A 23,287-nucleotide genomic window follows, 5' to 3' on the forward strand; every position below is an offset into this window, starting at 1 on the left:
GCATTTTGAATTTAGACTCTGTTTCTATTGCCCAGCCATAGTCTTCTGTGAGTTAACAGTTTATCATCATGCAGTCACAGATGAGTAGGGCTTAGGATTTGTTTTTTCCAGATACCACTCTGAATGATTGCATGGGTTGGCGATTCCTAAGTGTGGTGGGTGGGAAGAATTATCAAAGTCATGGGAGGGAGGAGCTTTTCAGAGTCCACCCACCATGCTTCCCTGAGATTCCCTGCCAACAGAGATAATTAGTGTGAAAGATACTGTAACTGATGCCAGTGTGTCCTCTCCTGGAAGGGTGTGGGGAGGAAAAGGCTGAAAATCCACTTAGAGCTAATTGGGCACATTCCTAACACATGCTGAATCTAAATCTCTCTTTTCCTGCCACTCTGTTGTCCTGCCAACATTCAAGTATAGCAGTGTATTGCTTACCCACCCCATCGTCGTAACATCTACAGCATTTATAGCACCCTGTGCCTGGTCTGCAGCCTGAAGTCAGAGTCCCCAGAGGTCTCCCGAATAGTGGAGTGGCGTAGTGAATAAATAAAGAAGACCACTGAAATGCTGAAGTCCTCCTAGGCAAACAGAAGATATCTCCTATTTCAACAAGTAATAATATCCACATGTAAACTATGTTTGAGCTGCTAAAGATGCTTACCTGGATGTGGGGGGATAAAAAGTTAAAATGTACGAATAATATCTTTTAGACCCTCCAGAGAAAACTGCCACCCCCAATTTGATGTTGATTTTTTAATTTTTTTTAATGTTTATTTATTTTTGAGATAAAGAAAGAGAGAGAGAGAGAGTGTGTGTGTGTGTGTGTGTGTGTGTGTGTGAGTGGGGGAAGGGGCAGAGAAAGAGGGAGACACAGAATCCGAAGCAGGCTCCAGGCTCTGAGTGTCAGCACAGAGCCTGATGCGGGGCTCAAACCCATGAACCGTGAGATCATGACCTAAGCCGAAGTCGGATGCTTAACTGACTGAGCCACCCAGGCGCCCCTGATGTTGAGTTTGAATTCAGATCTTCATTTTTCTCTTCCGTGATATTTCCAAGGTATTTAGGAAAGATCATGAGTGTTTTGACAATTGCTTTTATACAGCCCATTGAATTGAAGGGTTACATCAGCATTCCTTACAAGAAAGGGCATATTTAATTTCATTCAGTACCTTAGGTCCTTCCTCAGTAAAGGACTGGGTATTTTAGGGCAAAAAAAAAAAAAAAAATAGCATAGAAGCATTCCTTAACCTCAAAGCAGCTTTTCCTCTGTTTGCTGGAAATATTAATATGAAACAGAAACAGAGATGGACTGAGAGTCATGCTCTAAGTTTGTATCATGTAGAGAACTACCTTAGAATAACCCTGTATCAGTCCCCTGGATTTGTCTTTCCTTTCTTTCTTTGTAAGAATACCATGTAATGAAAGATTTCTTCTTCTTTTAAGACTGTATTTCTCAATGCAAGCTCGCGGAGAGACTGACAGAGAAAAGTTGCTGTTAATGTATCAGACAAATGATCAAATAATAAATGGACTTTTTCCTCTGAACAAGGACCTGGCATTAGAAATGGCAGCTCTTTTAGCTCAGGTAACTTCCATGTTTTATAAAGTAATATTTTGTTAAACGTAAGATCCTAATTTCTACATTGATTGAAGTATAGCAAAACAATATACCTTGTAATTCTTTAAATTCACGTTGCTGTGATTAACACCTTAAAACTTACAGGCATATAATTACAGTTTGACTCTGAATTGCTGACAACCACGGCGGTGATGTTGACTGAGACAGTATTCCTCGTGGAACCTGGTTTCTTAGTTATCTTAACAGTATCCCACTAGGCTCTGCAGTTAGTAAAGGAATTTCAGTGTAGAGCTGCAGGGCTGAAGATGCCGTGCTGAAATCATTCAGTAATCTAATAGGAATGGGTCTTTTCGGGGCACCTGGGTGGCTCAATCGGTTGAGCGTCCGACTTCGGCTCAGGGCACGATCTCGTGGTTCGTGAGTTCGAGCCCTGCATCAGGCTCGCTGCTGTCAGCCTGTCAGCTCAGAGCCCGCTTCGATCCTCTGTCCCGCTCTCTCTGCCCCTCCCCTGCTTGCGACCTCCCAAAACTAAATAAATATTTAAAAAAAAAAAAAAAAAGGAATGGGTCTTTTAAAAGACTAGAGCACTTTCTTTTATTTACCTATTGTACCGATAGGATTAAGTTCAGACGTTTATAAACACACGCAGAAATCAATAGTGACTTAATCCAAATAGAAAGGTATTTGTGTTTCACGTAGAGAGACAGGCAATCTGGCACCTCTGCAGAGTCGCCAGAGGCATGGGCTTTATCTTGCTCTCCATTCTTCTTTCCTTTTCATGGAAAATAAAATCTCCTTTCATGGTCCTTTCATGTCCTTTTCGTGGTCCTGGAGATCTACCAGAGCTCCAGCTATTACATCAGTGTCCCAGGCATCAGGATGGAGGAAGGGCTGAAGCAGGGCATGCCTTTCCTCCTTTGAGAAACTTTCCAGAAGTTACCCAGAGAACACTTCCATTTATGTCTCCCTGGTCAGAACTTGGTCGTATGGCCTTGCCAGCCTACAAGGGAGACTAGCAAATATGGTCTTAGCTGGCTGGCAAGGAGCACAGCTCCTAAGTAAGTCCAAGGTTTTTATTACTCAATAAGGAGAGAAGAGTCGTAAGAGGCAGCTCACAGTCTCCACCACAAATGAGTCTCTGCACAGCTTAATTAAGGAACAAAGTTAAGGCAACTCTGTGATACGTCATTGGGACAAAGGCTTAGATGTCCGAAGTCTGTGGTCCTTGCACAGTGCACACCGTCCCAGGACATCTCTTTATTTACCACCTGTGCTGGGGGTTCCCAAATCTTTTCTCTCCAGTTCACTTCTCTCATGCACTCCTTAAATTCGGCCTGGCAGGAACCAAACTGTCTTCTGTCCTTTTCCTTCACCTTCTGTATCTTCACTGTGCTGCTGTCTCCTCATGCAAGCTTCGAGTCCAGGAATCATCACCGACTGCCCTCCTTTTCACTTGGTCCCACCAGTCACCACATCCTGCCCATTGTAACTCTAAGATACATTCTCCTCTTCACTCGTCTGCATTTTGGTCACCATTGCTGGGTGTCGGACCACCATCGCGTCCAGCCTGCTCTCCTGCAGCAGGCTTCTAGCTCATGAGCCTTTCTCTGGTCTGATCCCCTACAAATCTGTGCTCCACCCAGATGCTAGAGAGATTGTTCTAGTTAGCTATTGCTACATAAAGAAATGACTGCAGGACTCAGCCACTTAACATAATAGTTTGGGCAGGGATGAGTAAGGACAGCAAGACTCAGCCACTTAACATAATAGTTTGGGCAGGGATGAGTAAGGACAGCTGGTCTCTGCTGCATATGGCCGCAGCTGGCCTTGCTCGAAGGCTGGCTGTGACTCTGCGGCTGCAGAGTTCACTCACATGTCTGGCGTCTGCCGCTGGCTGTTAGTTGGGACTTGAGCTGGGGCCATCAGTGGGAACACCTACACGTGGCTTCTTCATGTGGCTGCGTGTGCTTCCGCACAGAATGGCGGTTGGGTGGCAAGAGCAACGTCCGGAAAGAGGGACAGGAAGTGGGGGCCGCCATTTTCTTAAGACCCGGCTGGGAGGCTGAGCCGTGGTGCTTTGTTTGGAAGCTCTGGAATTGGGGTGGAGAGCTAGCCGACAGGTGGATCTCGCTGTCATTCCCTTGTTTACACAGGGCCTTTGTGAGCTACACTCCGCCTGCCTCTCCAGCGTCATCTGTTAATATTCCCTGCTTTGAACTTTATGCTCCAGCAAAATGGAAACTTTGGTTCCCTGCACGATTCCCTGACTTGCGTATGGCTCACTTTTTCTTACCTCTTCTGTGTACTTATTTGTCCACTCCGCCTGGAACATCTCAACCCCCATTCCTTCACCTGTTACTTTCAATGTATCCTTTTTTAAAAAATTGATTGATTGATTGATTGATTTTGAGAGAGAGCAATTGGTGGAGGGGCAGAGGGCGAGAATCCCAAGGAGGCTCCTTGCTGTCAGCACAGGGCCTGATGTGGGGCTCGAACCCATAACTGCGAGATTATGACCCCAGCCGAAACCAAGAGTCAGATGCTTAACTGACTGAGCCACCCAGGTGCCCCTCAATTTATCCTTCAATTTTCATCTGAGGTGTCACTAATTCCAGGAAGCCTTCCTGAATTCTGCCTGCATGGGTTAAGTGTCCCTCTTGGGGTTTGTGTCATGTCCTGCACGGTACTGTCTTTACCTCAAAGGTTTATTATTATTCATTTGTTTCTGCTTCACACCACTGGCTGTAGCCTCCCTGAGGGAAAGGGCTGCCCTTATTCATCTTTGTACCTAGCACAGTGCCTTACACATAGTCCATTCTCCATTGGATGAATGAATAGTTAATAATGGAGTTTACTTTTTATAACAATTTTATGGTCCTCCAAACTTTAAAGCATCCCTGCTGCACTGAGGGTTCTCATTTTGCAAGCAATGAAAAGCTAAGGATAAGACAAATAGGTCACAAACTTTCTTGGTGATAGGATTAGGTATGATTTCCTATCCCTTGCCATTCTAGGTTCTAGTCCTCTAAAGGCATCTCTTTAAAATCACTCTCATTTTCACTAAAATTTAAGTTAGTCTTCCTCTTTCAATTTTTAATTTTATCAGAAAGTTTTTCTGAGAAAAATTGTAATGTCTTTGAGAGAGCTATACTTCTAACATGTTTTAGATGAATTTGAGGAAAGAGTAGGGAGGTAAGACTATGCGTACACCTAGAAAATTCTGAACGTGTTACTGACTGAAAAGTATAATTTCTCCATCCATGAAAGGAAAATTAAATAATATCTCCGAACTCTTTTCCTCAGAGTAGTCTTTGTGAAGACAAATTAAATATACTAATCTGAGATCTGTAGAAGAAAAGTTCTTTCTGTTGAAGATTTGACTATCTCTAGGCCCTTGTTGATACTCTCTTTCTTAGGAAATTCTTGGAGCTGATCGTTAATCATTGTGCATAGTGTCTGGTAGGGCATCGTGTTGATGTGAGTCATACTGGGAACTCTCTGAGGTGATTTTCAGTTATCCTGCAAACATTTATGTACTCCTCCTGACACTGACCTTGGAGATTCCACTGTACGGTTCCCTAAGAGAAAACGTTGCCTTGAATGGCCTATTTTTGTGACTGTTGGTTGTCCAACTGCCATCTCCTTGGGGGATGAAGCTTGCTCTTAGGTTTCACAGATAGCTGTGCCGAGTATGGTCTGGTGATAGGTGAGGACAATAAAAAGCTTGCTCTGGGGGAAGGATTTCAGTATGTTTGAAGAACAGATGGACAGCTTGTATTTGGTGTGGGGAAATTAGGGAAGGAGGTAGGAAATGAGGATGAGAGTTGAATAGCAGGGCCAAGCCAAGAAACCAACAACTAAGAAACTGGTCAGAGAACCTGGAAAGGTAGAATACACTGTAAGTGTAAGGTTCAGCTAAGGAATTTAGATGGCAATGGATCAGACTAAGAGCTAGAAAATAGAAGCCACAGGGGTCAGAATCTCAGAGGCTGGTTGTGCTAACAGCTTACCTGGAGGCAGAACAACCCCTTGAGATGGAGACCCAGCCTAGTCTGGATGGAACCCTCCATCTGTTTATTGGGGAGTGTTGTAGGTAAGGATGTGAATGATCAGTAGGACATTCATCTGAATGTCCCCACTCCATTTCCCTCCTTGAGCCCTCTTTGGTACCCTATAAAAGGCACCTGACACGGGTCGTTACAAATATAAACAACTTGTTTATACTCAACTTGTTTATACTTCAGCCTCCTCTGTTAGACAATAAACTCTTTGAGGGTAGGAACTGTGCTCAGCTGTTTTTTGTTTGTTTGTTTGTTTGTTTTTTCTCACTTCACTTAATATGTGCCTGACATATAATGGAGACTCCATATAGGTTTGGATGAATGAATGGGTGGATGAGTGGATAGAGAGATGGGTGGGTGGGTAGAGAATGGCATCTGTGTAGCGTGTTCATAGAGATAAGGATTGAACATTCTTTCATTCAAGATGAAAGGGAAATACAGGACTCTATTCCCAGAATAATAGGGCAAGTGGATGGATACAGAACCATTTATGCAGAAAATCTAGGAAGACAGTAATGAGAATGTCATTCTTACTCCCATCATATTCAGTGGAGACCCTTAAGTACAAATAATACTTTTCTGAGATTTCTCATAGCTTTATAACTCTTTTGTCTTTTATTATTAGCTCCCATTTTGCTTTATTATTAGCAACTAAAATAGTACCCTAAAAACAAAAAATTATCCTATGCTCTTATAGCGAATAGTATTAGTGGCCCTTAGCAAATACTACTAGATGGCAACATTAACCAAGAGTGGTTGGTGTAGAAATGGAATTGAAATGTTTGAATTACAGATTTTTTTTCTAAATTAGAATTCAAATGGAATTTAGATTTTATTAATACTTATGTATGGTTGTAAATTCCATAATCACACAATCATGACAAATAGATTTATATATTATAAAGAATGTTCAGAAACAATGAAACTAATTAAAAAAAAAACTCTTCAATACCCTTTATTTTCTTTTTGGATTTGCAATTAGGTGGAGATTGGAGATTTTGAAAGACCCTTTTCAACTCCAGCAGGGCATGTTCCTAATCAGTGCAAAGCAAATCAAACTCTAAAACAAGTCATAGAAAAATTTTATCCTAAAAGGTATAGAGATGACTCCTCTGAAGAACAGTTAAGGTAAGGAAGTACTTGTGACTCTTTAAGGGTAGAGTCACAGTGGTCTCTTGGTGATATTTTTCTGTTCAAATTTTAAAGATGAAAATCATACGTGATCATTTTCTTAAGATTTTTTTAACACTGTTGACTACCAAGAGGTTATTGATCTTCTCATTTAAGATGGGCCTAGAAACTTGAAAATCCGTATTTAAAATTTTAAAGAAAAGATGTTTACCTTAAGTTAGATCTACTTTTCATTTGATCTTATTCATTCTTGTCCAAATTAACCCTACTAATAAAAAGAAAAAAAAAAATGGCCAGTACTGTGTTTAGTGTTATGAAGTGTTTACCAAAAAGTTGTATCTCTTGGGGTATTCTATTATAAACAGATTAGAATAAAAACAAACTATCTGCCTACACAAGATTTTTTTAATATAAATTTTTGTTTGAATTCAACTAATTTGGAATTTTGGTTTTAGAGACTATATGAAGAAAAGGTAATTCAATTTAAAAATAGAGGCAAATCCAATTCAATGAGTTTTCCAAAATAGAAACATTTAAGATCAAGCTCTTGTCTCTGTAGAAGTAAGCAGTTGCCATTGTGATTTTATTTAAGGCATCTCCCCTGCAGCTAACATATCTCTAAGCCAGGGGTGGTAGTACCTAAAATTCCCCCATTAGGGATTCATTCTTTGGTTTCAATGTCTTGTACTTCTCTTTAAAAATGAAAGCCATTCCAATGAGAAATTACCTTTTAAAACTAATTTACACTAAGGTTTGATGTTAGCTTATCAGACTTAAAAAACTTTGCCCAATGGGGGTGGGAGATGGGGAACTTGGATCATGCTGAAAGCACTAATAGTATGAGAATTTAGTGAGAGGAATATGCCAAAAGGACAAGGGGTGGACAGTGGTGAGATGGGAGTCACAAGATCACAGCTCCTCCTGGGTGACACCTCAGTACCCCAATTGACCTAGGATTGGCTGAAGGAGAACTTTGCCTTGGGAGGAGGATACACTGTTTATGTTTTTGCTTTTGCGTTTTCGTTTCTGTTCTTTTCTTAGGCAGCTCTGCCAGCGACTGTCAACCAGATGGATGGCCCTCCGGGGACACAGTGCTGCTGATTGTGTGCGCATTTATTTGACAGTAGCCAGGAAGTGGCCATTCTTTGGTGCCAAGTTATTTCTTGCAAAAGTAAGAAAGGATGGGAGGGAGATGCGGAATAGAAACGTTCACCTGTATAGTTGCCCCTGTGCAGTTCACTGAAGTAAAACAGTGACCACGGTGACCCCAAGTTTAGTATATCCGGCTTTAAAAAAAAAATAAGGTGAGATGCCTGGGCTGCTCAGTCTGTTGAGCATCTGACTCTTGATTTCAGCTCAGGTCATGATCTCAGGGTTGGGGGATCGAGCCCTGCATTGGGCTCCAAGTTGAGCGTGGAGCCTGCTTAAGATTCTCTGTCTCTCTCCCTCTGCCCCTCTCCCCCGCTCATACCCTCCCTCTCTAAAATAAATGTAAAAAGAAAAGAAAACCATGAAGGGACACTAAGGAAAGGGCAGGAGTGTCACCAGCTTCTCCGTCTTGCCGCCAACCTTAAGTCACCTGCATTCTGCGGGCTCATCACTAGACTGAAGGCAGCAGCTGAACTCCACTTTCTTGTCCGCATCCATGCATCCTCTCACCCATTTATCATTTACTCTCTCACTCGTTTGCTTGTTTATTTAATGTCTAGTGACTTCTGTTTTCCAAACATTATGTATCCTGAGATACATAAGCCCATGGTTTCAGACGGGTTGTACCCAAACTTCCAGGACCCCACAATCCAGTGTTGCAACAGGCCCGCAAACAAGCACTGTAGAGTGAACATGGTTAAAAGTGACAGGGACAGGGCGCTGTGGGAATACTGAGGAAGGAGAGGTGAGCCCTGACAGCAGGTGGCCAGCCCAATCCCCAAGAGAAGAACTGTACTTTTTGAACTCTTCTTTCTGTGGAACCGTGTCACTTTATAGTCTCTCAGGCTCCTAAAATACTCCTTGTTTTGTGGTATATGTGTGTATGTGTTTGGTCTGTCCTCATTAATAAGTTGTAGGCATCTTGAGGGTGTAGACTCACTGATCCTGAAATCCTCATCTTGTGCACACCGTTATTTTTTGCATATAGATACCACGTAATACATTTTTGCTGAATAGCTGTGCCACTTTGGGCAAGTCAGTTAGCCTCTCTGAACCTCATTTTTATCATCTGTAAGTGACAACTCAGGCTAGAAAAGTAAAATCTAGGGTATCTTCTCATTCTAATTCCATGAGTGACAGTATCATTGTGAGGTAAGAAATTCTACTGCTCCTGGTACTGAAAGCTGTATACTAATGAGTAAGTGGGTGCTGTCATTATGCTTAAACATCTGTGAAATGAATATATTTGCAAGGAGTTGAACACGTTTTTTACAAATGTAAGGACTAGATTTGAACTGTAGAGTAGCATTTTACACTGAATTTTAACTCTGATTTCAGCATTGGAAGGAATACTAAATATTCTTCTTTGATTACGTGCTCTGTGCTTTTTTAGCACAGAAATATTATTAAATAATGATGTAGCATTTGCTTGTTGCATGACTGGCATCTTTTCTTTACTCTTCTTTCTTTATTCTATGCAGACACCTCCTTTGCTTTTTTTTTTTTAATTTTTTTTTTTTCAACGTTTATTTATTTTTGGGAAAGAGAGAGGCAGAGCATGAACGGGGGAGGGGCAGAGAGAGAGGGAGACACAGAATCGGAAACAGGCTCCAGGCTCCGAGCCATCAGCCCAGAGCCTGACGCGGGGCTCGAACTCACTGACCGCGAGATCGTGACCTGGCTGAAGTCGGACGCTTAACCGACTGCGCCACCCAGGCGCCCCATCACCTCCTTTGCTTAATAGCATCCATCGGGGGCTGTAAGTATGTATACTATCAAATACACCGTTTTAACTTTTTTCCCTATTTTAGCCGTTTTTAAGTGTACGTTTCTGTGGCATTAAGCACATTCACATTATCATGCTCCCCTCACCACCATCCATCTCCACAACTTTTTCATCTTCCCAGATTAAACCTCCATACTCCTTATTCTCCCTTCTCCCGGGGCCCTGATATCCACCATTCTGCTTCCTGTTCTGTGTATTTGACTGCTCTAGAAACCTCATGTAAGAGGAATCATACACTATTTGTCCTTTTGTGATTGGCTTCTTTTTCTTTTTTTCTTTTTTTAAATTATTATTATTTTTTCATTTAAATCCAAGTTAGTTAACATATAGGGTAATAATAATTTCAGGAATAGAATTTAGTGATTCATCACTTACATATGATACTCAGTGCTCATCCCAACAAGTGCCCTCCCTAATGCCCCTTGCTGATTTAGCCCATCCCCCCACCCACAACCCCTCCAGAAACCCTCAGTTTGTTCTCTGTATTTAAGAGTATCTTACGGTTTGTCTCCCTCTCTGTTTTTTATATTATTTTTGCTTCCCTTCCCTATGTTCATCTGTTTTCAATCTTAAATTCCACATATGAGTGAAATCATATGATATTTGTCTTTCTCTGACCGACTAATTTCGCTTAGCATAATACCCTCTAGTTCCATCCATGTTGTTGCAAATGGCAAGATTTCATTCTTTTTAATCGCTGAGTAGTATTCCATTTTATATGCATACCACATCTTCTTTATCCATTCATCAGTCGATGGACATTTGGGCTCTTTCCATAATTTGGCTATTGTCAACAGTGCTGCTATAAACATTGGGGTGCAAGTGTCCCTCCGAATCAGCATTTTTGTATCCTCTGGATAAATACCTACTAGTGCAGTTGCTGGGTTGTAGTGTAGTTCTATTTTTAACTTTTTGAGGAACCTCCACACTGTTTTCCAGAGTGGCTGCACCAGTTTACATTCCCCCCAACAGTGTAGAAGGGTTCCTCTTTCTCTACATCCTTGTGATTGGCTTATTTTTCTATGCAGAATGTCTTCAAGGTTCATCCAGTGTTGTAATGTGTGTCCAAATTTCCTTCTTTTTAAAAGCTGAATAATATTCCATTGCATGTATATGCCATATTTTGTTTGACCAAAGGACAATAAAAACAACATTTTGTTTGTCAAAGGACTGGGGGGTTCAATGGCTTAGGTTAAATGGCATCATATATATGTGTGTGTGTGTGTGTGTGTGTGTGTGTGTGTGTATACATATACACACACACACACATACATATATATTTTTTTAAATTGTTTAAAAAGAGAGAGAGAGAGAACATGAGCACGGGGAGGGGCAGAGGGAAAGAGAGAGAATGCCAAGTAGGCTCACACAGCCTGGAGCCCGATGCAGGGCTCAATCCCTGGGATCATGACCTGAGCTGAAATCAAGAGTCGGACACTTCACTGACTGAGTCCCCCAGGCACCCCAGCATCCTTTTAATGCTTGCCTATCCTTAGCAAACAGACCCTTAGTAGATAATAACCCAGGGGTTTTTATACATGAGATTCTGATAACTTTTACCTTATACAAATATAGTATATGTATAAATACTACAGATTCATCCCAGTTGCTTATCTATGGCCTCAGCATACTTTCATAAGGTTTAGGAAAAGTAGTTAAGTTTTTGTTAGAATTTTAGTCATTGTTAAATTCACTTATTGTTGAGCAATCGTTGTGGAATGCTCGAAAACATTCATGGGTTTTAATTGGGGTTTAGTGGTGAGAGATTCTTTTTATTAATATAATTTCATTGTTTTTTACAATAAGGAATTTAGTGGAAAATTTGGTATTTCTCATTACCATTCATCACACAGTTTCATCTTTTCTTTTTATTCTATCATTATGAGTCATTTGAGTGTCAGATTCAATAAACTTTCAGAAAAAGTATGCATTTACACACCTTAGAAACACACATGTATTTTGTTTCATTAGGATTTTGGTCCTCATAGAAAACCAACAAGCTTATTAACTCTTAGCCTCTTAACACAAAAGAAAAATAAGATATAAACACTGTTGTTCCATGTTAAAGATGAGGAAATTGAGCCTCAGAGAGATTCAGTAGCGTTTCCAATTGTACAGCTAATAAATGGCAGATTGAGAACGCAGACCCAGGTCCCCTGCCGTCAGATTCACTGCTCTTTCCATTACATGCCACCGCCTCTGCCCCAGGAGAGATTTTTTCCCCCTGTAGGTTTCATGCTCTCTTTTTTCTCCTTCAGGAGATATTTTTAATAAAAATAAGTTGCTGTTGTTGTTGCAAATGTTGCACTGCATTGTGACTAAAAACTATTTCTGTGATTTGGTTAGCGTTTATTATGTTTTCATCTCTTCACAGCCCATAACTCCATCACCACTCGGAAGTACTGTCATGTGGCTGGCTATCCACGAGGATGGCTTAAGCGTCTTAGAATACAATTCCATGGTAAGATTAAGTTGCACGTTGAGTCAACTGTTTGCATTGCTCAATGTACATACACAGAAGGTAATGATCTCTTCATACGCTTTTTCTTATACACAGATAACATCCTTCCTTTCTAAAAAAAAATTTTTGAGCGTTTATTTTTTTCAGAGACAGAGAGGGACAAAGTATGAATGGGGGTAGGGGCAGAGAGAGGGAGACACAGAATCCAGAGCAGGTGCCAGGCTCTGAGCTGTCAGCACAGGGCTCAACCCCACGAACCGTTAGATCAATACCTGAGCCACAGTCTGATGCTTAAACAACTCAGCCACCCAAGTGCCCCCATAACATCCTTCCTAATACTATCATGAATAGTCATTTTTACAAATACAACTGTGATTGTTATTTAATCTTTTAAAACAAGATTGGACGGGTTTTGAATTGCATATGAGGAAAATACTAAATACCATGACTAAATTGCAACCATGGTTGTATTCATAAAACAACTATTCATTTATAGTGTTAGGAAGATTGCTTCCTGTGTAAATGAGAATCTTTAAGATAACATTAATGTAGGGGCACCTGGGTGGCTCAGTCGGTTAAGTGCCCAACTCTTGGTTTCGGCTCAGGTCATGATCTCATGGTTCATGAGATCGAGCCTGGGGTTGGGCTCTGCACTGACAGCATGGAGCCTGCTTGGGATTCTCTCTCTCTCCTCCTCTCTTTCTGCCCCTCCCCTGCTCTCTCTCTTTCTTCAAAAAAATAAAAAATAAATAAAAGAATGGTGATATCTAGTGTTAGCAAGACTACAGTGCTGGGAATATAACTGGATATAACTTTTCCCCAGGAAAATTTGGAAATATTCTCAAAATTGTCCTTACTTTTTTGAAGTAACAATTCCTCTAATTGAGATTTACAACTAAAGAAATAATTAGATATGTGTATTATGAAACATGTCAGAATATATGCATTGAAGTATTGTTCAAGATAGTAACAAATAAAAAATGATTTAAATTTCCTGCAATAAGAGATTGGTTAAATAAAGGATTATCTATCAAATCATTTCAAATAATGTTATACAAGTATATTTGTTGTCGTGGGAAGATATTTATAATTTGCTGTTAAATTTAAAAAGAAGCAGAATCTTGAACAATATGCACCATACTATTTCTGTTTATCTATATCAAAATCTATATATCAGGGTGAACCATATAGTTTTGCCGATATTTGACCGACCATTTTTTTACCTTAGAAAGTATCAGTTTCAAAAAAAAAAAGTATCAGTTTCACATGGTTCAACCTAATATGTATAGAGAGAGATCTTGAAGGACATTTACAAAGGTATTAACCGTGTTCTTCTACTGGATCCTGGAATATAGGTGCTTTTGATTTTCTTTTTGTATTTTCTGTTTTGTCTGCAGTGAGTTATTAGCTTCAGAATCAAACTATATTTTAATTATAAACGTAAATGATGCCTCCATAAAATTAGTACATTACTATTTTAAATCATAACAGATTTTCTTTTAGAAAATAATTTTTTGTATTATATGTAATTAATACCAGCATTTTTCTTTTTTAGTGAAGTATAGTTAACATATAATGTTAAGTTAGTTTCATTGATATCAGCATTTTAATGGAAATATATGCTATTAATCATTTCTCATCTTTCTTTGAAAGTAAAGAGTATATAAGATATTAACTTTTTCTTCTCTTTGAAGAGGTTAATAATCAGCTATGTGTACAAGAGTCTAATGACCTTTGGAGGTCATCAAGATGATTTTATGATAGTCATTAACAATACACATTCAAAGGACAAACCAACAGAGAAATTACTTTTTGCCATGGCAAAACCCAAGGTGAGTAGAAGCCTTTCTACCAGCTTTTTTTATACTAGTTTTTTCATGCTAACACATTTATTGTGCAAAAAGTAGGTTGCAGATGGGAAAACAGACTTACTTACAATCAGACAATCCTAGGTCTAAATTCTGGCTTACCTCATCTTGCTAAGCTTTGGTTTCCTCCTCTAAAAAATTATAGGAGGCTACCTATTTTTTTTGGCTTAAGAATTAAACGATGGAATTGTTAAAATGCCTTAGCCCAATGCCTGGTATACAGAAGATTCAAAATAAGTGGTCTTGATGTAAGTTGTTGTCAGGTACCTTTTACACATTATCTTATTTACTTGGGGTAATTCAAGTTACAGACTCATTAGTGGGAAGAGCGAGGTTTTATAATTAAGACTTCACTTGTCCTTTGTAGTTTTAACGTCGATAAGTAAAAACAATAAATACAAGGGCTACATTTTAGTATGTAATCCAATTTTTGTAAAAAGAATGAAGCATCGGGTTCCCTAAAACTTTAAAATTGTCTTAAAATTATCAACCAAAAGAGACTACTTTTTTAGAATCTGACACCTTTTTTTCAATAGCAGACACTGAAGCAAAGGCCAGTAAGTGCAGAAGATTGAGACATACTCAGGACTTCACCTAGTCTCAATAAAAAGTTGATATTATGCACTGAGGTTCTTGATTCACATACGCACACATAATTGGCAGCCTGTGCTACTGTCACATTTTTTACCGTCACAAAACATTGCCGCTACATTTGATTGTTAAGATCCACTCTTCCGCCGGTTTAAGCGGCAGGAGAATGTGTCAGTGCCTTGATGGTACTGAACATGTAAGTACTTCATGGATCTGGAGAGGAGGGGATTCTGCCAGCTTGGGCACTTGCACATGGAGACCACCAGCCCTTTCCTCTTTTGAAAGTGAGGAGAACTTCTCCGGAGCATTAACGAGTCTATTTTTCTTGCTTTAGATTCTTGAAATCACTCTTTTGATCGCCAGTTACATAAACAACTTCCATCAGCAAAAGGCAGCCTTTCACCACCTCTCTGCTCCGGCTCTGCTCTCAGCCCAGACCCGGGGGCCGGAAGCCAGGGCAGCGGGAGGCCAGCCCCTGCTGTCAAGCAGCAGACCGACCAAAGGCCCCACTCTGCTCTGAAAGCTCGGGAGCCTGAACCCTCACTCCCATCCTCCAGCCAATGGCTGCATCAGCTGCAGATCAGTGGGTTGACACACTGGCAGTGTTGCACCCACACTGGTTTTCCAAACTTCAAAAATGTGGGCGTTTCTCTCTTTCATTTGATCCTTAAATATTCAAATGAACACGACTAATGAACCATAAGCACAAAATTCGCCCATGTGCTGATATTCTCGTAGATTAAATGGGTTAGAATTCATCATTTTTCCACCTCCTTTGTCCCTTGCCATCAGACACATCATGCAGTGTGGCATTGTTTTGTCTCTTGAAAAAAATATTCTGGCAAAGGGAGCTGCCAAACTCCCATTTGGCAAACCAGTTAATTATTTGGAAGCGCTCACTGCCAAAAAATTAAGTGCTGTGATTAAGTGTGCTTTTAATGAACGATATGGTGTTCGGAAGGACATGTACAGTGTCAGCAACAGCTGCAGGGTGCTGTTTAGTGGCACAGTTGTAGAGCCGGCACAGTGCTTGTGGCACTAGGAATCACCGTGAGAAACAAGAGTTAGGTAACCAGAGCCTCCTGTGTGGTATTAGAAAGTGCAGCCTGTCACCTTTTCGGATCACTGGAGTGTACAGTTTAAAACGAGACAGTGACTCCTCACATTCCTTGGCTATTACCGGATGGCCCGAGTTCACTGGAGTATTGCCCACATTTCCTTGCATTTGGTGCTGGGTCATCTTGACCTCATTTTGTTAAATAACATCTTTGAGAACAAACAGATGCTTAAAACTTTGCCCTCGTATAGTCATTTTTAATTATGGTTTTAGTATAAATGTCCCCAAAGTATATTTTAAAAGAAAAGAGAAAGAATTCTTCTGTCAAAGGAGGTAAACTTTTAGTTGAGAGAGTCTAGAAATGTGTTACTTTGCTGGAATACATGAGTGGTCAGTTCGTTCCAGTATGTGCCAAAACAAAGTAATTAGTATTCATGATAAAAATGAAACTGTGATAAGACATGAAAATTATATTATAAAACTGTTTAATTGCAATAGTAATCATGAGTATACTTAATTTTATTTATGTGGAGAATATTTGTATTTATTTTTTGGACATGTATTTATCACTTTGTGTGTGGTATTTGTTTTTTTTAACCAATTTGAAAAAAAAAAAATGTTAGCTGCTGATTTAATTTGTTGGCAGAGCCTTCATAGTTTCCTCTTTGCTGCTTTCTCCCTATGGCAATATACTGTTGTCACACTAAGACTTTTATAAAAATATTCCATCTCGTATTAGCGTCCTTTGAAAGGGCAGAGCCAAGAAATACACTGCTCAGCTAAGATTTTTGCTTTATTGGGAATGACAAAAAGAAGGTCAAAAAACCCCATAGAAATAGATTTCCATTTGCTATTTTCCCGAATCTTTTGAGCCACAGCCACTCTCTCATAAGCAAGTTGATTTTTGAGAATAAACGAGTTACCAATTTGCGATGATTCTCAGGAGTCTTTTGGCTGGCATCCAATAGAGTTTCTTAGTTCCCAGGAAACTGTTCAGTAATCACTAGTTGGTAAGCCAGAGGCTTGGCAGAGCTTACATCTGTGTGAGGACTTTATTCCCAGGCAATAGCTACTTCACCATCGGGTAAGCACACCCCACTCCAAATCTTCTCATTTGAACAAGTAGTGAAGGCTTAGCTTAAATGGTGGCATTTATTTTTGATAGAACAGAGATAAAATATTTTGATGGAAAGAAATCAATTTTCTGTAACTGATGATGTGAAAATTTTATTTTCTGGGAAATTACTTATATAGCCATTTAAAAAATTCAAAGTATGTTATTATGATTGGTTACAAGAGAATAACGTTACATGTTTAATTGTCATATTTGTCTCCTATCATTTTCTTCCCTTTCAATCATAATAAATGATTTACAAAACCCATTTTGAGCATTATCTTTTGAATACTCTTCGAGAAATACCTAATGTTTTCATTGTCAAAGCTGAGGTGTACTACTAGTGAAAATGGTAGTTATTACCTCCTTCTCTTGCATTCATGCTTTGTCTTCAGTGTTGCTTTGTTTTATCCGTATAAAAGGAAGCTGTTTTGGCAAATTGTAACTTTAAGATGTATGTATGCATATTGACACATATACAATATGTATAAATTGTGGGGTTCTCCTGTGATTTCATAATAAGCTCCATAAGTAGCTTATTTCAAGCTAATTGATGGGCTGTGTTTTAAACATGTATTGTAAACGTTCTGGGTTTTGTTTGTTTGTTTGTTTTTATGTGTGTGTGTCCTTAAAGTCAAATAGTGTCATAGCTTGGAAATGAATTTAACTTTCAGTTTACAGGAAAAGTTAGTCACAACTTATAAAGAGTCTTTCTTCTGAAAATGTGTTTATAAGTTGACTATCTGAAAATTTTTTCCAAAGGAAAAAATTCATGGTGGCCAGGATCCTAGAACAATACACTTAAATCATAATTGTACTGTAGTATAATCCTGAAGAATTAGCCACATGGATAATCATATTTCTCTAGACAAGGACTTTAAGTGTTCCTGGGTTGCCAAGAACATATTTCACCTGTCCACCTACTCCGTAGCTGCCATGGAATTTGGACTTCCCCAGTGCGGAATCTCTGGCCTGATTCTTGGGGATCAAAGGCTCTAGAGATGTGGGGACTGAGGGAAGGGAAGGGAAGTGAGAAGCAGGAATAACAGCGTGGAGAAGCTTCTCTGCTAACCAGTTCCTGTAGAAATGGTATCTCCTTTTACATTTTACCCCTATTTTCTTTTTCCTGGAAGAAGAAAGGGATTTTATTGCAATAGGAATCACTTTAAACTCCAAATTAAGGTAAAATCCACACACAGATATTTAACGTGAGGTGAGATTCATCCATATTCCAGTGAACCAAGACTTGGGCTTCTCTTGGGCACTTACGTGGGAAGGTGGGTCCTACAATGAAGAGTTACATGGACCTGGACAGAGTGTGGGGGGAGGAGATGAGAGCCACACTTGCTCTATACCATAATTTTACCTGTTGAACTTAATTTTACCCATATCATACATAGTCACAGTGATTCTGAAGGCATATTTATAATCAACATCCATCCAAAATCTTCATTGTATGCTCTATAAACATTTTTAGGCCCAATGATAGTCAAGAAACAAAAACGTACTTATAGGGCAACATCTATGAGCAAATAAATCGAAAACAAGACACAAATGTTCACTGTAGCACTTGGATACAGGGTACCCTTCCTTCTAGTGCTTTGTTAACATAATCTAATGGTGGGTGGCATCCCTTTCTGAAGGTGTTGGTAGGGTTATATTGGTGGCTTTATTAAAATCAGACAACTCTTCTAAAGCAAAGACAACAATATAAAAGATAGACAACAAGTTTGGGACAACTCCAAACTTTAAAACTCTTGAACATCAAAAGAAACAGCAGAGTGAAAAGGAAAACTGTAGAATGGGAGAACATAACTGTAAGTCATATATATGATAAAAGGGTTAATATCCAGAATATGTAAGGAACTAATCAATAAAATAGCTTCTTCGTTCAGCAGAAAATATGCTAATTTTCTCCAGAGTGGAGCATGGCTTGATTTTCCCAATTCTAGTTTGAAAACTCCCAGAGAAAGACTCTACATGGCCCGACTCATGTTAGGTGTTTACTCTGAAGCACTTCAAATGCTCATTATGAGGAGAATGCTTAAGTGACAAGAAATCTATATAGCAGGATATTATGCAGCCACCAAAGCTATGTTTATGATGGGTTTTTAAAAATGTATATGGGGAAGAGTGCCTGGGTGGCTCAATTGGTTAAGTGTCTGACTTCTGCTCAGGTCATGATCTCGCTGCTCGTAGGTTTGAACCCCACGTCAGGCTCTGTGCTGACAGCTCAGAGCCTGGAGCCTGCTTCAGATTCTGTGTCTTGCTCTCTCTTTGCCCCTCCCCGACTCATGCCCTCTCTCTCTCAAAAATAAACATTTAAAAAAGTTTTAAAAATTGGTATAAGGAAATACATGTTAAAATCAGGATGTTAGGGGCGCCTGGGTGGCGCAGTCGGTTAAGCGTCCGACTTCAGCCGGGTCACGATCTCGCGGTCCGTGAGTTCGAGCCCCGCGTCAGGCTCTGGGCGGATGGCTCAGAGCCTGGAGCCTGTTTCCGATTCTGTGTCTCCCTCTCTCTCTGCCCCTCCCCCGTTCATGCTCTGTCTCTCTCTGTCCCAAAAATAAATAAACGTTAAAAAAAAAAATCAGGATGTTAGCTTTACAGTAAAATCTCAACTGTAAGAGGAAAGATTAGAATGAAATTAAACACTAGAGTGTTTAATAGTTATTACTTCTGTGTTGTGCTTATTTTAGCCTATTCATTTTCTCTGTATGCTATTTTTTTTTAATTTTTTTTTTCAACATTTATTTATTTTTGGGACAGAGAGAGACAGAGCATGAACCGGGGAGGGGCAGAGAGAGAGGGAGACACAGAATCGGAAACAGGCTCCAGGCTCCGAGCCATCAGCCCAGAGCCTGACGCGGGGCTCGAACTCACGGACCGCGAGATCGTGACCTGGCTGAAGTCGGACGCTTAACCGACTGCGCCACCCAGGCGCCCCGTATGCTATTTTTTTCTACAAGAAGTTTATATAATTTTGAAAACAAGGGAAAAAAATGTAAAAACTCTGTCACTGTCTGGGCTATTGTTAATAGCCTCCATATGGACCTACAGACACAAAACATCCTTCACACAGCTGGAAAAAATTATCTCATTGAAACTCAGGTCCAGTCATGGAACACCCCGACTTTAAAATCGTATTCCGTTTCTCGTAACCAACCCAGTGAAATCCAGACTGCAAGATACTTCAATGTAGCCCAATCTCCCTGCCCTGTTTGCTCTTCCACCTTAGCCATTTTATGTGCTTGCACCTCGACTATTCACAATGCCACCAAATACACTCTGCACACATCTTTATTCTTCTGCACTGTTGCTTGTGGCATTCAGCAAGCATCACAATACTGTCTTCTCTATCACCACCATTGAAACCCTGGAGCCTTTTAGGAGTGATCCAGTAGGGGAGCTCAAATCTTTATGCAGTCCTGCCTTCAGAACAATTTTCAGGGCTCCTGGATGGCTCAGTCAGTTGAGTGTCCGACTGTCAATTTCGGCTCAGGTCATGATCCCAGGGCCATGGGTCAAGCCCCAAGTCAGGATCTGCACTGAGTGTGGAACCTGCTTCAGATTCTCTTTTTCTCTCTTCCCCTCTCTCCTACTCATGCTCTCTCTCGCTCTCAAATAAAATAAAAAATAAAGAACAATTTTCATCTAACCAGGAAGGTCACTTACTTTGCCCAACTATGAAGCCTCAGGAGGCATAAGGGTAAAAAAGGGAATTCATCTGCTCAATGAGATCAGTGGAATCCACTGAATCACCTTTGAACTAATGCTGGTGATTAAGGCCCAGCCAGACAAACTTTACCTTCCTTGTTATAATGCTCCTTTCTTCAACCTTCAATCCCAGTTATGCAAACAATTATACTTTTAAGATGCTAGTAGTGTGTTGGGGTGCCTGGGTGGCTCAATCGGTTAAGCGTCCTACTTTGGCTCAGGTCATGGTCTCGAGGTTCGTGAGTTTGAGTCCCGTGTCAGGCTCTGCACTGACAGCTCAGAACCTGGCTCCTGCTTCAGATTCTTTGTCTCTTTCTCTCTTTACCTCTCTCTGCCTGCCCCCCGCCCCCCACACTGTGTGTCTCTCTCTCTCAAAAATAAATAAACATTGGGCCACCTGGGTGGCTCAGTTGGTTGAGTGACCAACTTCGGCTCAGGTCATGATCTCACGGTTGGTGAGTTCAAGCCCCACGTTGGGCTCTGAGCTGACAGCTTGGAGCCTGGTTGGTGAGTTCAAGCCCCACGTTAGGCTCTGTGCTGACAGCTTGGAGCCTGGAGCCTGCTTCAGATCCTGTGTCTCCCTCTCTCTGCCCACCCCCCTCAAAAATAAATAAACATTTAAATAAATAAACAAACAAACATTTAAAAAAATTTTTTAAAAGATGCTAGTAGTGTGCCTGGATCATAGCAAGCAAAAATATTAGCTGCCGCTTTTGTTATTCATATCAACAGGGCTTTCTAATTAACACACAGAGGAGTTCCAAAGTTCCAGAACCCAAATTATCACACTGTCTCACATCAGTTTGTAAGCTTACAGGCAAACTACGCCCAGGATGTAGATGCTGATTCAACGATAGATGTACCAATCTCACTTGCGATCATCCTCTATTGAACCACACTCCTGTTATATTCCTTTCTTTTTTTTTTTTTTTTTCAACGTTTATTTATTTTTGGGACAGAGAGAGACAGAGCATGAACGGGGGAGGGGCAGAGAGAGAGGGAGACACAGAATGGGAAACAGGCTCCAGGCTCTGAGCCATCAGCCCAGAGCCTGACGCGGGGCTTGAACTCACAGACCGCGAGATCGTGACCTGGCTGAAGTCGGACGCTTAACCGACTGCGCCACCCAGGCGCCCCTATGTGCAAATGTAGCCTTCCAGGTCTTCAAAATGCCCGTAGGTGTTGGGAGGATTTTGTTGTTAAAGATTTTATCTCAAGCAAATGCTTTTTTTTCCCTCTTAAAAATTTGCCAGGCGCCTGGGTGGCTTAGTCAGTTGGGCATCCAACTCTTGATTTCAGCTCAGGTCATGATCTCATGGTTCATGAGATCAAGCCTGGGGGTCAGGCTCTGCACTGACAGCATGGAGCCTGCTTGGGATTCTCTCTCTCTTCTCTCCTCTATCTGCCCGCGTGCTCTCTCTCAAAATAAACATTTTTTTTAATTAAAAAAATTTTTTGCTTCATTTCCAAGAATGTGATCTTTGTCTTCGTTCAAAGTTGCTGATCAGTAGCTTACAACTGATAATAACAAGCATGAAGCACTTATAAGGTGTCAGGCACACATAATTTATATTTTACATATATTTATTTCATTTAAAACTCACAAATTTCCCCTGGTTTACATGATCAGATACTGAGGCTCAGAGATATTGAGTAATCTACCCACTGTGTCAATGTGGCAACTTAGCCAGTGTGACTTAGGACATAAATCTAAGTCCATCTCACTCTAAAAGCCCATGTTCTTGAACATCACACCATCCATCACCCAAAACCAAATGGCAGAAATGTGGAAGGAGAGTATCTCCTTCAAATATTCAAGACATCCTGGGCTATAGAGGCTGGGTCTACCCAGCCTTCAAAACAGATCAAATGTCGTCACTGCCATGAATGTTTCAACAACTCCCTTCAGCATAATTACTTATTCTTTTTTTTTTTTTTAATTTTTTTTCAACGTTTTTTATGTATTTTTGGGACAGAGAGAGACAGAGCATGAACGGGGGAGGGGCAGAGAGAGAGGGAGACACAGAATCAGAAACAGGCTCCAGGCTCCGAGCCATCAGCCCAGAGCCTGATGCGGGGCTCGAACTCACAGACCGCGAGATCGTGACCTGGCTGAAGTCGGACGCTTAACCGACTGCGCCACCCAGGCGCCCCCATAATTACTTATTCTTATGTAATTTTTTGTACCTCTCTACAATAGCTTATATCACTGGTTTCCTTTGGGTTATTATATTTAGTTGTGTACATCTTTCTCAAGAGTTGGGATCTTGTCTTACTCATCACTTCATTCCTTACTCTGTGTAGCACAGAGTCTTGCATATAGTAATAACTCAATATTTGTTATTGATTTAGAGGTAAAGTAAATGAAGTATAGTGGAGATGCATTTGCTTTATTAGCTTATTAATAAATGATGTGCTATTGCATAAAACCTGAAACAACTAAACAGAACGTTGGAAAATGTTAATATCACAAATATTCTTTGCCTCTAGTAAATCGCTAGAAAACAGCTCAGGAATTTGATTCACCCTCCATTCCCAAAGCACTGCTATTGGAGATGGAAAAGTAACTGAAGAGAGAGAGCAGAGATCTCTGGCATATAGTCCGGTACTCAGTGGAATATGTTTTAAGTAAAAGAACATTTCCAACCCAGGGCTTTTAGGTCCCAGGTTTGTCAGACGCGTCACCTCGTTCTCTCACATCCTAGCCTTCGTGAGCAAGACTTGAAGAGCAACGCCTAGAACTACATTTCCCATGATGCCCCTCGTGTGCACGTAA

General features: G+C 40.5%; 1 protein-coding gene and 1 long non-coding RNA gene across 4 annotated transcripts in view; one reads left to right on the forward strand and one right to left on the reverse strand.

The window, feature by feature from the left end:
• PLEKHH2 (pleckstrin homology, MyTH4 and FERM domain containing H2) overlaps positions 1-17,062 on the forward strand; it is a 115,617-nt gene extending 98,555 nt beyond the window's left edge. The window contains exons 25-30 of one of the 3 annotated variants that reach the window (XM_043603280.1): positions 1,423-1,582; positions 6,620-6,765; positions 7,810-7,939; positions 12,078-12,164; positions 13,859-13,996; positions 14,958-17,062. In XM_043603280.1, coding sequence (XP_043459215.1) covers positions 1,423-1,582; positions 6,620-6,765; positions 7,810-7,939; positions 12,078-12,164; positions 13,859-13,996; positions 14,958-15,143 — 847 coding nt within the window. In that variant the 3' untranslated portion in view covers positions 15,144-17,062. Of the gene's footprint in view, positions 1-1,422; positions 1,583-6,619; positions 6,766-7,809; positions 7,940-12,077; positions 12,165-13,858; positions 13,997-14,957 lie in introns of those variants that run through there. The other 2 variants (XR_006300938.1, XM_043603279.1) reach the window with 2 other exon arrangements.
• LOC122496782 lies at positions 7,548-10,219 on the reverse strand. Its single transcript, XR_006300940.1, has 2 exons — positions 9,646-10,219; positions 7,548-9,402 (listed from the first exon to the last, which is right to left on the reverse strand). It is a non-coding gene; the product is annotated as an uncharacterized LOC122496782 (long non-coding RNA).
• Positions 17,063-23,287: the final 6,225 nt, after the last annotated feature.

The sequence above is a fragment of the Prionailurus bengalensis genome, chromosome A3 (assembly GCF_016509475.1).
Source record: "Prionailurus bengalensis isolate Pbe53 chromosome A3, Fcat_Pben_1.1_paternal_pri, whole genome shotgun sequence".
In the NCBI taxonomy this organism is placed as follows: domain Eukaryota; kingdom Metazoa; phylum Chordata; class Mammalia; order Carnivora; family Felidae; genus Prionailurus; species Prionailurus bengalensis.